This window comes from Nymphalis io, chromosome 11, assembly GCF_905147045.1.
Source record: "Nymphalis io chromosome 11, ilAglIoxx1.1, whole genome shotgun sequence".
Taxonomy (NCBI): Eukaryota; Metazoa; Arthropoda; class Insecta; order Lepidoptera; family Nymphalidae; genus Nymphalis; species Nymphalis io.
The window spans coordinates 1,205,065-1,221,523 of record NC_065898.1 but is presented as its reverse complement, the minus strand read 5'-3'; the positions used below and the strand labels follow the sequence as shown (position 1 = coordinate 1,221,523).

Here is a 16,459-nt window from a genome sequence, read left to right as displayed (position 1 = left end):
CCACAATATTAACTTAATAAATACTTAATTATAAATAATCCCTCAAAGGTTCAATCTCCATATATCCTGGAAGATCTGGAATCAAACGCAGATTATGAGATCTATGTAGATGCAGTCAATGAACATGGAGTTGGTGAAGCTTCACCAAGACTTATATTTAGAACGCAAAGTCAAGTGAGTTACATAAAATAGTTCAAGACATTTTTTATTTTTTTATCTTTTATTTTTGAGGAGCCTTTAAAGGCAGCCTTTATGTCGGCCCCATCGTTACGCGCTAAATTAAAACAAAAAAAGCTCAAAAACTAAGACTAATTCAGTTTGAGAGAATCACTAACAAATTCATATACTTTAATTGCCGAAATACTCGAAGGTTCACTAAGAATATATATTCACTATATATTGGTTATATATATATATATATATATATATACCAATATTCATTATATTTAAATTTATTATATATTTTAGATTAAGACATAATCAATTGTCTACCATGTTTCGATGCTATTTAAAGATTTAGTATACAATTATATACATATTCTTAAAATCTTAAATGTATCCTAAGTCTAATAACAGAGTGTACTTTTTTGACAATTTAATTGATTTATTGTAAATTGTAATCATTATGGCAGGTTTAATTGACGAATGAGTAATTCTGTGTTACGTAACTACAAATCACAAAAATCACTTGATTGGCAGCATATTGGCAATTTAAAATGCCTTTAATATTTATGACTATATCAGTAGATATACCAAAACAATTAACACAAATATTTAATTACTAAATAATGTAAGCTAATTTAATAATTCTATAAAGGTTATTGAAGAAGAAGAAGAGAACGCAAACGCATACAACATAACTGCTTGTTGTGAGAGAGTGCAGCTCTCTAGTGTGTGCATGCCGCTCTGCTCTTATGACGCCAAGATGTCCGACCTCAGGACCCTCGCGCCGTTGTGTGAGCAGGAGTTCAATAAACTTGTGAGGTGTGGCGCTGGAGGTAAGGAATCCTTTTGGATGCATGGTAGTCATATTAAGCAAAAGAGAATACTGAAAGTTGTTACTCTTCCAGTTATAAATATGATTCAATAATTGTAACACGTGAATCTAAACCAAAGACAAAGGGTTCAATCCGCTATTTTCATGTGCTTAGTTTGTGTTTATAATTCATCTCGTGCCCAATGTTCAGTGCTTGTGCTAATTTGATGCAATAAGCTTTATAATTTCTCCTCAAAGGAGAAAAGGCCTCCTTTAGGACATTTAAAGATTAGTATAACTAATTAAATAAAATAATAATACTTACTTTACGCGCTATAATAGCCTGTCAAATATGCTGAATAACATGAATGATAACATGGTAATACAAAGGCCGCAACCACGAGACGTGCTGCGCGCGGCGCGGCGTGCCGGCGGCGTGTCGCGGCGCGTGCTCGGGCGCGTACAGCGGGCTGTTCTACACCTGCATCGCGTACGTCGGGAACATCGTGCAGTGCTTCGAGGAGGGTCAGTTATACTATATTTTGACAGCTGTTCACTGTGCCCTGTCAAGCAATATATATATTTTTAATATACTAAAGTTATTGCTACTTTTACTAAAACATTATAATCACTAATTATTATACGTTCATTGACAAGAAATAAATCTTACTAATTTAACAAACTAACTTTGTATTTAACATTTATAAATATATATTTTATATGATATAACGCGTCACGTTAAATCATATACACAATTGAGAGCACAAGGTATTTTTTATTTTGAATGACCACTTATTTTACGATTATGCGTAAAGTGGATGAAAATTGCTGATTGTAAATAATTTTCGGATAATATGGGTTGTTACTATGTCGATAACATAATTCAATGGAATATCAAATTCAACAGGCACTGGTTTTCTCCCTGGCCCTCCGCGTGAAGTCCACGCTGTTGTCTCCCACGACAAGCTGTTCCTTGATTGGACTGCGCCGACAGATGGCGCTAATACCACGTCATATACCGTGCACTGGCAGAAAGTTGGCAATAACACACAACCTTACTACTACAATAGCGTGCAATTGGACAATGTAAGTATCAAGTAATCCCATTTAATATTATAAATGTGGAATTGAGTTCGGTGGAATTTTCTTCTTTAACGAATTGATTTTATTCAAATAATTGTAATTACTGTTTACTTTTATATCGGAAAGTTTAAAATGCAGAGGTTTCGCGAACATGGTGTGAATTCTATATATTATAAAACTTATCTTCTATTATAAGAAACCCTTCTTTTCCGTTAAACAAATTTCTTGAATCATTGAAAAAAAATTATACAGCAAATGAACGTGACACAAACTATGGCTCGCATTGAAAGTCTGGAAGTGAACAGCACCTACCACCTCTTCGTGGTAGCGGTGAACGAGCACGGCACTTCCCTACCGTCCAGCATGTTACTCATCAACATCACTGATGGTGGTAAGTTATTACAACACAATTTTTTCACACCTACAAATAACTTACTACTTATTTCAACAAACTATCTCTTTATGAGGAAAGAAGTCTTGGTCCAGTAGTACTTTTTATCTATATATAGAGAGTATGTGAGTAAGAAAAACAGGAATCTATATCAACAAAGGAAATGATGGATAAAATTTCTGTATTAAACTTTTTCTCTAATAAAGCTACTGACATGAGTTAGCTAACTTACGATAAGTCTGGCTTTAATTATTTAATCTTACCGTAGACAAAGAAAACAAAGAGGTGTCTGGTATCCCATCTCCGCCACACTCGCTGTCAGTGTCGTCGCACTCGGCAACATGGCTGGCTCTGAGCTGGCAGCCACCGCAGTTCTCTCTGCCCGATGAGAAGATATCTTACACGTGAGTATGAAATTAGCAAAAGTCTAAAGAATTTAAGGAAATATATAATTATATATATTTAAAATTTTAATCAGTTTAATTTGAGATTAAGTTGCATACAATAAAAGAGCCATAAATATGTATAACATTAATTACTCGACGAATATAATTGAAATTTGTCCTGAACACAATACAGGAAAAAATAGTATTAATGGCTAAATTACAAGAATGTAGAATTCCATCACCGTTACATTTGTTTTATCTTTCAAAGTACTGGTGGTGGTTTACTGGTTGTAGAGCTTTGTGCAAGCTCGTCTGGGTAGGTACCACCCACTCATCAGACTTTGTACCGCTAAACAGCAGTACTCGCTATTGTTGTATTCCGGTTTGAAGGGTGACTGAGCCAGTTTAATTACAGGAACAAGGGACATAACATCTTAGTTCCCAAGATTGGTGGCGAATTGGCGAAGTAAGCGATGGTTAACATTTCTTACAATGCCTTCTTACATACCAATTACTTAGTGACCATTTACCATCAGGAGGCCTATATGCTCGTCCGCCTACCTATACTATAAAAACAAAAAGAAAAAAAAGTATGATATCATAATATGATGATTATTATTATTTTCAATATAGCTTGTACTACAAGATGCCAAGTCAGAACAACCAGGGTAATGTCACAAAGATCGACACCACAGTGACAGGGCATACTCTGGAGAAGTTGACGCCTAACACGCAGTACGTAGCCTGGGTGAAGGCTCACTCGGACGCTGGAGACTCTTTACCTTCAGAGACTTTGCTAGCATGGACTGATCCTGCGTATCCTGCTTTTGTGGAGGTACTCTACAATATATTAAATACTTTTACATTCACAGTCTAAATCGATGTTTTGCCCAATTTGGAAGACAGCATTTTAAAGTTGTTCTTATTTCTAAGCTTGACAGTCTCTTTGGCCCATTGGCTAGCTTATGAGAGTGAAGATTTGGAGGTCCTAGGTTCTAACACCAGGTCAAGCCAATAATAATTTGGTTTGCCTGTCTGTACACTCTCAATATCAGCCTGAAATTCGAGAAGTAGCCGTAATTACATTTTATTCTCTTGTGCCTCGGAAAGCACGTCAAACCCGCCTCTTTCCTGAGGTTTTGGATTGACTAACTAATAATTATTCTATATTGAAGCCACAATCACCATATTAATATATAATACGACACGAATAATACTGGCAGCGTCTCACAATTTATTTTTCTTTCATTGAATACATTTATTCCTGATCATTTGTAAAAACGGATTCGCATCTTTCGCTATTTTACTCTAGTAGTATTTGAAAGAAAATTACTTTGTAAATGGAAAGAAAAAACAAATCTTAGACAGTATATATTAATATTAATTTCAAAGATTTTTATCAAGAATACTTATTTCAATATATCATTACGTAACTAATTAAATATTTGTATTCTCCTATCAGCCACCAACAATTAACCCTGTGAACTTAGTGGTAGAAGGAACCAGCATGACAATACTCTGTATTGCGATGGGAACACCAACACCGACCATCTCCTTGTACATTTCTGGTAAGTAAATGGTATCTCACGGTAATAACTATATAATAACAGTTTATTATTCATTCTTTTAAATTACAAGTTTTGCATATAAAATATTTTCGGATTTCAAAAAAGTAAGCTTGGCGGTTATTTATTGTTACCTTTAATGTTAATATGTCTTAAATATCATGTTAAAAAAACATAAAAAGTCAAGGCTTATTACACAATGCAAGTATATAACGAAGATAAAAAGGCGCGTTTATATTCATTGATACATGACGTATGAATTCAATTGTATATGACTATATATTTCATTAGATAAAAAGAGTAGCTACTGATCCACTTGCCGGTTATTTGGTAGTTTGTAGCCCTCTCGAATAAATAATATTTTCATTTCAACGTTATAAAGAGGAAATAATGTGAAAAACATACATAAAAACGAATTGCTTTTACTTTTACGGCAAACAATATAATAGTTGTTTATTTGTGATACTAGTATGACTGCCTCGTTGGTCTAGTTGCTTGATGTAAGGCCGCAGATCCGGAGGTCCTGGGTTCAATTCCCAGGTCGGGCCAATAAAAAATTATAGGGTTTTTTTTTGTGAGAAAATTCTCAGCAGCTGCCCGGAGTCTGGAAGTTGGAAGTGTGTACGCTCCCGTGAAAAAAGCTCGGAAAGCACCGTTGGTCCTGCGCGTGAACTCTTTCCAGTCGTGTCGGATTACCGTCCCATCGGATTATGAGAGTTAGGGAATAGAGAGTGCACCTTTGTTTGCGCACACACTTGTGCACTATAATATCTCATGCGTAGTTGGCTAATCTCTCTTGAGATTGACCGCCGTGGCCGAAATCGGTCTGGAGGATATTATTATATATAACAACTAATAATGCCATAAGTTATGACATATAAATTGGCGAAGCTCACGTCAAATACTCGATACTGTAAGCATAAAGTTTGATTTTATCAAACCATCCAGCAATGAGAATGTTGCAAGTTTCGACACAATTAAAAATATAATTCCAATGTGAACCGATACTTGTAATGAATTTCCAAGTACCTACAAACGTTTGGACAAATTTTCACCAACTTTATTCCTTCGAAATTGCAATATGACTATTAAACATATATCCCAAAAACCAGCGACGTTGTTCTGGTGTTGCCAATGTTCTTAAACGGTGTTGGTGCGGTCGCAAGATAAAACAAAAAAAATACGTCAAAACTAAAACACATTCTAAAAGGATTTGGTCATTTTCAGGTCGCCTCGTAAGGCAAGAAGTGACACGTCACATGGTGACAGTAGTCCACAACGTGACCAGAGACATGGACCTCATTTCGTGCTATGCAGACAACGGTTACGGCACACCAATGCAGGCATCAAGAAAGATCAACATATCTCGTAAGGATACTTCGTATTCCGTAGAATACGTGATGACCAAACGGGCTTGCACAAAGCCCTACCACCAAGTATAACATATATACAAAACTAAAACTAATTACTATATTAGTAGTTTTCATTTTAACGAAGACATTAATACACAATACCAAAAGTTCAATCAGTTATTAGTTTTTGTGAACAAACGTTTTGTTGTCCGCTCGCCGTTTGACATATCAAACGGCGAGCGGACAACAAACGAACGTATATCCGGATTTTCATTGCGTTTGATGAAATGCTTTTATATTGAATACTGGAACCCCTGAATCTCCTCTCTTCCCTCTTTTCCTTTTTCATTATACTGATTAATGTAACTATAATAATTTATTTCTAAAATGCATATACAAAAATGTGTCTAAATATATTTTGTTATATTTTAGATATACCAACAATCCAAGCGTCTGGTATCACGATGGCTGCCGCTGGTGACTCCGTGATCCTGGAGTGCAGGGTTGAGGCTCTTCCCAAGCCCACCATTGCGTTCTGGAGAGACCCCAACGGTCGGACGCCTGTGATCGATGGACCCAATTATTCTATACAATTAATTTCTGACCCTGAGGTAAGACAAAACTAGAAGTATCTAGAAATTTAATAGTTAATGTCACCCAGTTATACAGGTTGTTTTTTATTGAAAGTAGTGACTTTGAATACTGTCACCACTTGCTTAAATTATTCATCTCTTGCTCGACGGTAAAGAAAAAAAAATTCGTAAGACGACGTGTCGAAAATTCCTCCACATCAACAATCAGCTGACCTATGTTCCACTTAATTTATTCCTGTAAATGACGATTCATAAGTGATTAAAGAGAGTAATAAAATTAGTAATATATTTTGTTTTTATAAATACAATGCTGATAAGTGGTTACCACCACATGTGTACCACCACATAGACATCGGCACTATAAGAAATATTAACCATCTCTTACATTGTCAATACGCCACGAACCTTGGGAACTAAGATGTTATGTTCCTTGTGCGTGTGGTAACACTGGCTCACTCATCATTCAAAAGAAACATATCAATACTAAGTATTGTTGTTTGGCAGTAGAATATCTATTGTTGGTATCTGGGTGAGTGGTATCTACCTAGACGGGCTTGTCCAAAGCCCTACCACCAAATAAAATAATGAGCAGGTACATACAATTTAAATAGAAAAGATATATAAGAAATTAGAAAGAGGCTTCTCATTTCTCAATCTGGCTCTTGTTAACTATACACTTATGTATATCACTCTTAATTAGAGAAAATCTCAAAAATTTATAAGGGCAGATGGAGCTATCTGCAAAATCTCAAATTTGTTTAAAAGAAATCCAAGGGCAAGTTGATTCATTTATAAATAAATGAAAAGCTTATACAAACTGAGACGAGCTTTCGCGAGATTTCTCGAGGGCAATTGACGCGCTATTGTTAAAGCTAAGTAGCAACCTAGAACGGCTCTTCTTATAAATAAACTTGCACTATCAACTCGACAGAAGGTCAAGGCACTTTAGGCTATACCGATATAGGGTTTTTAAGTTAAGATAAAAACACTTAATTTATCTGACGTATAAATATTAGGTCCTTCCATATGAAATTAGCGTTTTGTCGTACTAACCACTTTGATCTGAAATATCTCCTCTTTGGTTAAAAATTCCAAATTCAAATTTATAAATTCATTTAACTGATACATTTGAGTTTTGAAAACAGTCATTGAATTGTTTTATTTCAAGTTTTACATTGTGCGGTAATAAGCGACGCCAAAGAAAAAAATAATGTGGAAAAAACAAATGTTTTTTTATATATATATCATATCCGACTGTACTGGCCGTCGTCGCGTTTGGACTCTACTACCACTTACCATCAGGTGGAGTAGAGTCATTTGCCATCCCGGTGCATATATACAAAGGACTTCAGAGATAGCTGCAGGCTTCGGAGTAAGTGATAAAACTGTATTAATCCACTTGAAGCAAATCGGGAAAGTAAAAAAAACTTGAACGATGGCTACCTCATGAATTGAGTGAATCGAACTTGCAAACATGCGTCGACTGCTGTGTTACTTTGCTCAACCGACACAATAATGAAGGGATTTTAAATAGAATTAATACTTGTGATGAAAAGTGGATACTGTAGGATAATCGGAAGCGCTCGTTGCAATGGCTTAATCCTGGAGACCCAGTCCAATGCTACCCTAAATGAAAATTGACTCAGAAAAAGTAACTTGTGAGTGTTTAGTGGACTAGTGCCGGTGTCGTTCACTACAGCTTTCTAAAATCTGGCCAAACAATTACGGCAGATATCTATTGTCAGCAACTGCAAACCACGAAGGAAGAACTAGCTGCTAAACAATCGAGATTGTTCAATCGCTCTAGGCCTCTGCTGCTTCACGACAACGCAAGACCACACACTGCACAACAAACAACCACTAAGTTAGATGAGCTACAAATGGAATGTCTGTGACATCCACCGTACTCCCCGGACCTTGCTCTAACAGATTACCATTTTTTCCGGAAATTGGACAACTTCTTACAAGGAAAAAAATTCAACTCCGATGCGGCATTCCAAACCACCTTCAAAGAGTTTATTGATTCTCGCCCCCACGGTTTTTTTAGTAAAGGGATTAATGAACTACCTATGAGATGGCGAAAGTTCATAGATAACAACGGTGCATACTTTGATTAATTAAATATATTTTACAAAAAAAAACTTGACTTTATATTCCCCCCGTACAAAACGCCAATTTCATATGTTAGGACCTAATATTTTAATTTTTGATTTGATATAATGAAAACCGTAATTGCGACTCAACTAAATACTGCCAACATTCCACATTCCTTGCGATTACAATTTATACGGTAGATATTTATAATTTTAGCTTATATTTTACTTATTTTAATCCTCAATTTAATAATTAAGTGGTTGGTTTTTTACTCGTAAAGTAAAGATGTAATATTGTTGCGTATGTATGTCCTACAGCTGATCAAAGGCCTCTCCTCTATTTAAATTTGAAGTTTTATTCCATTACGCTAAAGTCAATATTTAAGAAGATGTGAATTTATTATAATAATATTTATGTAATGTTACCAATAGTCAGCTACCTATTAAATTGCCTAAAGTTGTGTGTTCTATTTGTTTCTCTCTTGTTGCTTCCAACAAACTTAACCACAGACCACGTTATTAATGTAGCGTGTTGATTCTTGCTGAGTTGTGTATTACGTATATCATGACCGAGTTGATTATCAAGTAGTAAGAATTTAATATTATTTTTTATTGACGCATTAACATTATCTTTTGAGTAATATATCTCATCTAGACAAGATTTTGAGCTTTAAGAAAACCACATACGAACTATCATTAAATGAGTATGCTTCGTATTCGATTACTCTTATACCAATAATAATAATAACAATTGTAAATCTCAAGTTAATTCTTTCATGTAAGAATGTCTGTCAGCTTCATACTAAAAATACACTTCATATCGTTCTTAATCGTGAAATATATGCTTATATGCTCTTTATGCTGTTAATCATATTTAAGAAAACAACACTAGCTCACCTGCACACCACCACAAACAACAAAACTGGAGATAATATTGATACATATTGATTGGAATGAGATAATAATATGAATACTCAACGAGTTAATCATATATTATATGTCTCCACGTTCAATTTCTACACTTTTTCAAAATCCCACTCAAAATCCACTTAATTCGAGTACGCTCTTACAAGCACTTTTAAATCGTCATTTTATAAAACACTAAAAATTTAATATAACGTTTAGTTAAAATAAGTTTTTAAATTAAGAACTTTTACTTAAATAATATATTCAATATGTACTCAATATCATATCAGATGGAAAACGTCTACAGCTGTTCAAAGGACTCCCCCAAGGATTTCCACGATCTTAGCTTCCCGCATCCAATGGTTTCTCGCGACCCTTTACATATCATCGGTTTACCTTGCCACCTGCCCACGCTGCGTTATAATATGCTGACTAAATATAATTCTTTAAACAGGAACAGACGAAATACACAATGCGGTTGATAATCAAGAAGATAACGGAAGCAGATGAGGGAGATTACTTCTGTCACGCAGAAAATGCCTTCGGGAAGACTTTGCGACCAGTGTCCGTGCGGCTGAGGACCAGTAACCCTCACCACAACGTCACCGAGTGCTGTACTCAAGTAAGTGGCACGAACGAATTGCGAATTTTACTTGCACGAATGATTTAATGTCTTTAATTATACTAGTGTTCGTATTACTCGAGGATATTTAACCATATCGTTATTGCAAAATTTAGGAAAACAAAATATAACAGTGGAAAGTAAAGAAACGGCCTTTGAATATTCCACTGTTGGGCTAAAGTCTTCTCGCCTTTAAGAAAAAGGTTTGATCGTCGATCAAATATATATATAGTTTATTTCGATTGACCGTCGCTTTTTGTTTTACATTCGTTGCGTCAGTTCTAAATATTTACCAAAAGCTTTAATTGATCGAAATTTGGTATCGCTTATGAATCTATTTCGAGAAACTCATCAAGAATTTCGAGACTAAACACAATAACGTTGCTTGTCAAAACAAATGGAACTTGACAGTCTCGAATTCAATTAAGTAACAATAACGTTACTTGGTTATATTGAAATCGGCCTAAAATAAGTAGTCTGGCTCGGCAGACAGGCAACAGACGATAAGACTTGGAAGGACGACATTGTTTCGAACTTTCCAACTTTGACACCTTTCCCTATACAATAGATTATTCAATAGATTTAGAATTATATATTTATTTAGTAGTAAATAAAACTATTAAAAAATAAAGATAAAATAATCCTGAAAATGAGTTAATGTTAATTTTCAGGTTTCAGATCATGATCATAATTACCTAAATTAACGATAAATTAATATGTACTTAAACTTTAAATTTTATAACTTCTGCTAGACAACCGATTTTGGTGAAATAAAACTAAATTGTGCCTTAGAATTCAATCTATAATAATAACTCAATTATTTACATTCCATCTAGGAAACACTGTATTAGAACGCGTGAATCTTAAACGATGATCGTGAGTTCAAACCCGGGAAAGCACCACTGAATTTCCATGTACTTAATTTGTGATTATAATTCATCTCGTGCTGTACGGTGAAGGCAAACATCGTTAGGAAACCTGCATGTGTCTAATTTCACTGAAATTCTGCCACGTGTGTATTCCACCAACCCGCAATGGAGCAACGTGGTGGAATAAGCTCCATATCTTCTCTTCAAAAAGGGAGAGGAGGTCTTAGCCCAGCAGTGGGACAAAGATAGGCTGTTACTGTGCATCTAGGAAAAACATACAAAAAATAAAGGTTGTTTTGCTTTTATAACTGGCGTTTAACTTAAAAAATCATTTATTTTGAAATTACAGAAAGACATTTTATTTATTTGTATATATTTAAAAGTGTTACTAAATTCATGAAAATTATTTGATAAAAGTTTTAAAAAATTAAGTTTTCATAAAGAAATGAGTGATATTCTCTGATTTGAAATTTAAGATGTTTTAAGCTAAAACACGAAGTTGGAAGACGACGAATTACAGAGCATTAACATTTTTACAGATGAATGTATCATCAGCGTGTATCGACGCATGCAGCTTCCATTTGGACATGGACAACATCATGGACCGACCTGAGTGCATGAATGACTTCGACAAACTCATGAAGTGTGCTGCAGATGGATCAGGTAAATTGTAGTTTTTTTACCCTTAATAGGCCAACGTTTGACCATTGACTTACCAGATGTTAAGCATCGACACGGTCTAGGATGTAGCACGCTTGCCTAGAAGAAACCTGTTGACTCTGGATTTGAAGACTAAGGAGTAATTACATCATTATATAATTAAAATTATCTTCGCTGATTTTGTTCTATTTATATTTCCATAATAACTTCTATCAAGCGCTCTTAATGTTAACATGAAAAATAAATAAAACATTATTTAAATAAAAAATAAAATCGGTTAACAAAGAGAGGAAAAAAATGGTAGTTTTGCCAATGTGTATTCATATAGATTATTGTTCATTAAATTTTAAAAAATAACCATAATAATACAAGACCGGAAACATCCAGATCACCGAAGCTGCTGCGCATCTTGGGGCGTTCCACGGAACTGCCTTGAGCTATGTCGCGGTGGACCGGTCTCCAGAACCTGCGCCCTCCAACATGCAAGACGAGCTCTAGCCTGCTTCAGGGACTCTGGAGCTAAGATGCCTGGACCACCTAGGAACTTGAAAGCACATGCTGCACCTACCCCCAATGCTGTTCTCTTGAGGTACATTAAAATTGTATCTATATCAACGATCGTTTCGATTTTGGTCACTAAAATGAATCTTCCGAAATCCTTGAAAAACCATATCAACTAATATCACTTATCAAAACAATTTATCAAAAAATATGGTGTATATGTAGAATTCTACATATTCAATACATTTTAAATATAAGTTGTTCGCACACTACCGATTAATGTTCGTGGCTAAAAAACAAAAATATTTGTTTTTTTGTTGTTTTTCTTTTTCCGTTGTTGTTTTTTTCTGTTGTTGTTAATTTCTTTTTTTGTTGTTGTTTTCTTTATTTACAGAGGTTGCCTGGAAGAGATCACTTTAAGTGATAAGGCCGCCTTTGCATACTATATGTACCACTTATTCTATTATATGTTTGTATATTGTGTGCAATAAAGGATTAATAAATAAATTTCTAAAAGTCCATTACATTCATTTGCAAATTAAGTGTTATGTATATGTCTCAATTACCAAATCTATATTTTAATAGCTGGGAGCCCCCTCGCAAGAATCCGGACACGGTGTACTTGTACCGTGTATTCTGGCGAGCGTATGGCGCAAAGGTACCAGAGAAGCTGGACACCAGCGAGACGAGCGTTGTTCTCACTGGGCTACAAGATGATGTAAAATACGAATGTGTAGTGAAATCGGCAAATGATGTTGGTGAGTAAATAAGAATATACATATTAATGACGGTCTAGGGCTAGAAAAAAGCTCATAGAAATAGACTGTTATTTTTAACGCCATTGTTTTCATGTTAAATATTCTTATGAACAATTTTGGTACATGATAAAATAAAGAGATAAATAGATAATCTCCTAAGTATACCGATTGGTTGTAATTTCGCTTAATTTAAATAAGAAATTTTAGTCAACAATGAAGTAATTATTCTCATAATTAAATTTTCTTCGTCCATGCATTAAGTGGACTGAAGAGAAACTAAAGACTTCTTTCATTTCTCCATCACCAGGTACTTCATCCCTCAGCCAGCCAATAATGTTTACAACGGCTGGTCAGGAAACTGCTGCTGCAGCAGCTCCCGTGTCGTCTTCAGGAACTGCTTCAGCCGTTGGCGTAGCAGTGGCCTGTATACTAGTAGCCGCTATTCTGCTAGCTGCAGGATTGTATTATAGGCATAGAAAGGTACTAAAAGTACTATTAAACATTTAAGTCCTTCGAAGTTAGTATTAATAATATTTTTATTATGTGGAATATTTGATATGGCTTCAAAAAATCACCTCAATTTTGTTTTATTTTTTCAGAATCTTAGACTGAAGGCTCAGGGTGGAGTCGCATTTGAGAATCCAAGCTACCTCCGAGAGCCAAATCCTGACAACGCCGTCAATGTAATATATTTTAACATTTTTCACAAATATTTTTGAGAGCTCTCAACTTAAGAATATAATATTTTTAATTCTAGGGCACGATGCCAAACGGGACAGCTAATGGTGAAAACGGCATCGCAAACGGCATTTCGAGTAGCGCAGCCTGGAGACAAGAAACTCAAAACCCCGGGACCACGTTGACATCGGCCAGGGAAGTGGATCCGTCCCTGTACGAGGAGCTGAAACTTGGACACGACGGCGCGGGCTTCAAGCGCCTGAAGCCATAGCCCGCGGCGCGCCGCTCGCCGCTCCGCTCGCCGCGCCGCGCCGCGCGCGTGGCGCCCGCGCACTGAGCGGCGCGAGCGGCCGGCCGCGTCACGCGACACGCGTCACGCCCCTCTAACTGTACTTGTCCCGCTCAATCCGAACTCCTACTCTTCGCTTCTTACTTCTAATTTGAAGGAGTGGGACTAAATACAAGAATTCGTTTTGCATTGAAAATTTCGTTAGCAGCTGTTAGACAAGAGCAAAATGCGTGGTGTTATGTACGTCCAGTCAGTATACCCGGCGCGATGTCAGACTAGCGTTCTCTCACTCGCGCGCTGTAGGAAAAGGAACTCTCTTAGTGACCACCAAAAATATATTTGTAGGAATTTTGCGGGTACGGGAAATGAGCAATACATTAGACACTGTGAGACGAAGCCGTGTCTGAGCGGAGGGTAGATAAATATATTTTCAATACGTACCATACTTAATGTGATGTAAACCAAAAAAAAATCATGTAAATATTGTATTTACTAAATATCACAGTCGTTATTGTTTGTTTCGATTGTGGTTTTTAGCGAAATAATTGTATTTAGTGTTATGTAGCGTCAGTTTTGAAGAAGTAATTTAGAAATTTTCTATAAAAAAAATGTGCCTTCGAACAATATATGATGTAGGTTAGACTTAGTTACTTTTTGGTATGTAAAAGTGTGACTAATGTACATAAACATTCCATAAGTACCTAAGTAGGGATAACGAATTATTGTTTATATATAATGATATCAAAATTTTAAATAGTAACTGCAAATAATAATATGTACATAGATTAAATCTTTGAAAGAATGATGTTTTTTTATCGTCCAAAAGAATAGACTCATGATTATTTTGTTGTAAAAGAAAATGTAATGAAATACACATTTTATATGTTTCGGAGTAATTTACTTTCATACTACGTATGTTTTTACATGAAAATAATATTTGAAGAGGCAAAAATTTAAAATTATAGCGCCATCTATTGAGTAATAATAACAACTTTAATTTAATTATTCTCTAATAGATGTCGCTTGAGTGAATTTGAAAATGTTTTATAATATTCTTTGATTTTATTAATAGCTATTATAATTTACGTTATTTATCGAAAAATGCTCGAGATATCGCTCCATGATAATGGATACTTTAGTCTTCCCCAAAAATATCGAGAATTCCTCAATAAATAACGTAAATTAAAGTAAAATATTTAATAATAATATTACAAGCACTTACGGTTCATTTCCATTTATTTGGTACAAAAATTCCTTAAAAACATACGCAGTAAGATATAATTTAAAATTTGCTCAGAGGAGAATGTGATCGGTAATTTTTATTAGGAACTTCTTCCTATTCTATTAAAGTAATTTAGATAAAAGACGGATGTGATTAGATTTGTAAATAATATTAATAAAAAAAAATATTTAAGAATCCACCTTCTTTCATTTGGCTTACCCATTTAATCTATTATATACATATAATAAAAATGTAATTCATCGCTGTCTTTACATGGAAGATATATGAGTAAAACTATTATCTAGGCCTTTATCAACGCAATAGGACCCAAAACAACGATTGTTAGAATTTTTTCAAAAAAAAAGTGAATTGTATATATTGTTATATATTTTTCAAATCCGTAATATGTACAGTTTTTTTTAATAAGCCACTACCCTACAAAAATATATTACAAGCGAATACAGACAGGGACGTTCCAGGTCCCGGGTTTTCAATTTATAAACCGATTTAAATAAAAACAAACACTACATTTTAAGTGAAATTTGCAATACATTAGCAAAAACCGCTCTCAAATAAGTAAAGCCGTTCCTAAGATTACCGCGCATAAACGCAGAGACAAACCGACTAAAGTTCTAACAATCATTATATATAATAGTTTTACTCTTATATGTTCCATGTACAGACAGCGATCATTTATTCCTATTCTATAAAAAAAAAAAAAAAAACCTGTCTATAATATGTATAGAATAGCCTAATAAGTTGTCAATACCTCCTCCACCACCTCTTCACATTACATGTCAATAACTATGTAGACTAGAACATAATTAGCTGTATGTAATGAATACATATTTAAATTAAAAATAAAAAGTAAGAACTGTCAGTTAATTGCATTTCAAAGCGGTGGAATCGCTTACCAATAGCACTTGAAACGTGATACATTTGATTTAAAGACCTGCGTCAGCTTAATTTTGACTATTATGATTGAAATTTAATATGATTGACATATTGTGCATTAAAAAACAAACACAATACACTGAAAAGCCATTATAATTATAACATGGTTATATATATATAAAATTGGTATGCAGACGAGCAAATGGGTCACCTGAAGGTAAGTGGTCATCAACGCCCATAGACATTGGCATTGTAAGATATGTTAACTATCACTTACATTGCCAATGCATCACCAACCTTTGGAACTAAGATGTTATGTCCCATGTGCCTGTAATTACACTGGCTCGCTCACCCTTCAAACCGGAACACAAAAATACGGAGTATTGCTGTTTGAATATCTCATAAGTACGCGTAACATGTATTGACGGTGTAAGTAATGGCTTATATACATAACATTTGTATATATAATTTTAAAATTTGAATTGTTTTTGTATGAATTGCTTCGCTCACAAAATCACAAATTTAAATTCTATTAACTTATTACTATATATATAATTATATTTAACTACATTACTATTCTTTTTATTGTAAACACAGCCATAGCCCATTCTTCTGTCTAAT

General features: G+C 34.7%; 1 protein-coding gene across 4 annotated transcripts in view; it reads left to right on the top strand.

Annotated features, from left to right (window-relative positions):
• LOC126771576 (Ig-like and fibronectin type-III domain-containing protein 2) overlaps positions 1-15,133 on the top strand; it is a 139,957-nt gene extending 124,824 nt beyond the window's left edge. For all 4 annotated transcript variants that reach the window (XM_050491527.1, XM_050491528.1, XM_050491529.1 and 1 more), the window contains 17 exons: positions 49-174; positions 818-998; positions 1,367-1,501; positions 1,884-2,062; positions 2,312-2,450; positions 2,719-2,854; positions 3,470-3,671; positions 4,299-4,404; positions 5,629-5,769; positions 6,186-6,364; positions 9,800-9,967; positions 11,376-11,499; positions 11,884-12,085; positions 12,583-12,755; positions 13,063-13,235; positions 13,355-13,438; positions 13,513-15,133. In XM_050491527.1, coding sequence (XP_050347484.1) covers positions 49-174; positions 818-998; positions 1,367-1,501; positions 1,884-2,062; positions 2,312-2,450; positions 2,719-2,854; positions 3,470-3,671; positions 4,299-4,404; positions 5,629-5,769; positions 6,186-6,364; positions 9,800-9,967; positions 11,376-11,499; positions 11,884-12,085; positions 12,583-12,755; positions 13,063-13,235; positions 13,355-13,438; positions 13,513-13,704 — 2,640 coding nt within the window. In that variant the 3' untranslated portion in view covers positions 13,705-15,133. The remainder of the gene's footprint in view (positions 1-48; positions 175-817; positions 999-1,366; positions 1,502-1,883; positions 2,063-2,311; positions 2,451-2,718; positions 2,855-3,469; positions 3,672-4,298; positions 4,405-5,628; positions 5,770-6,185; positions 6,365-9,799; positions 9,968-11,375; positions 11,500-11,883; positions 12,086-12,582; positions 12,756-13,062; positions 13,236-13,354; positions 13,439-13,512) is intronic.
• Positions 15,134-16,459: the final 1,326 nt, after the last annotated feature.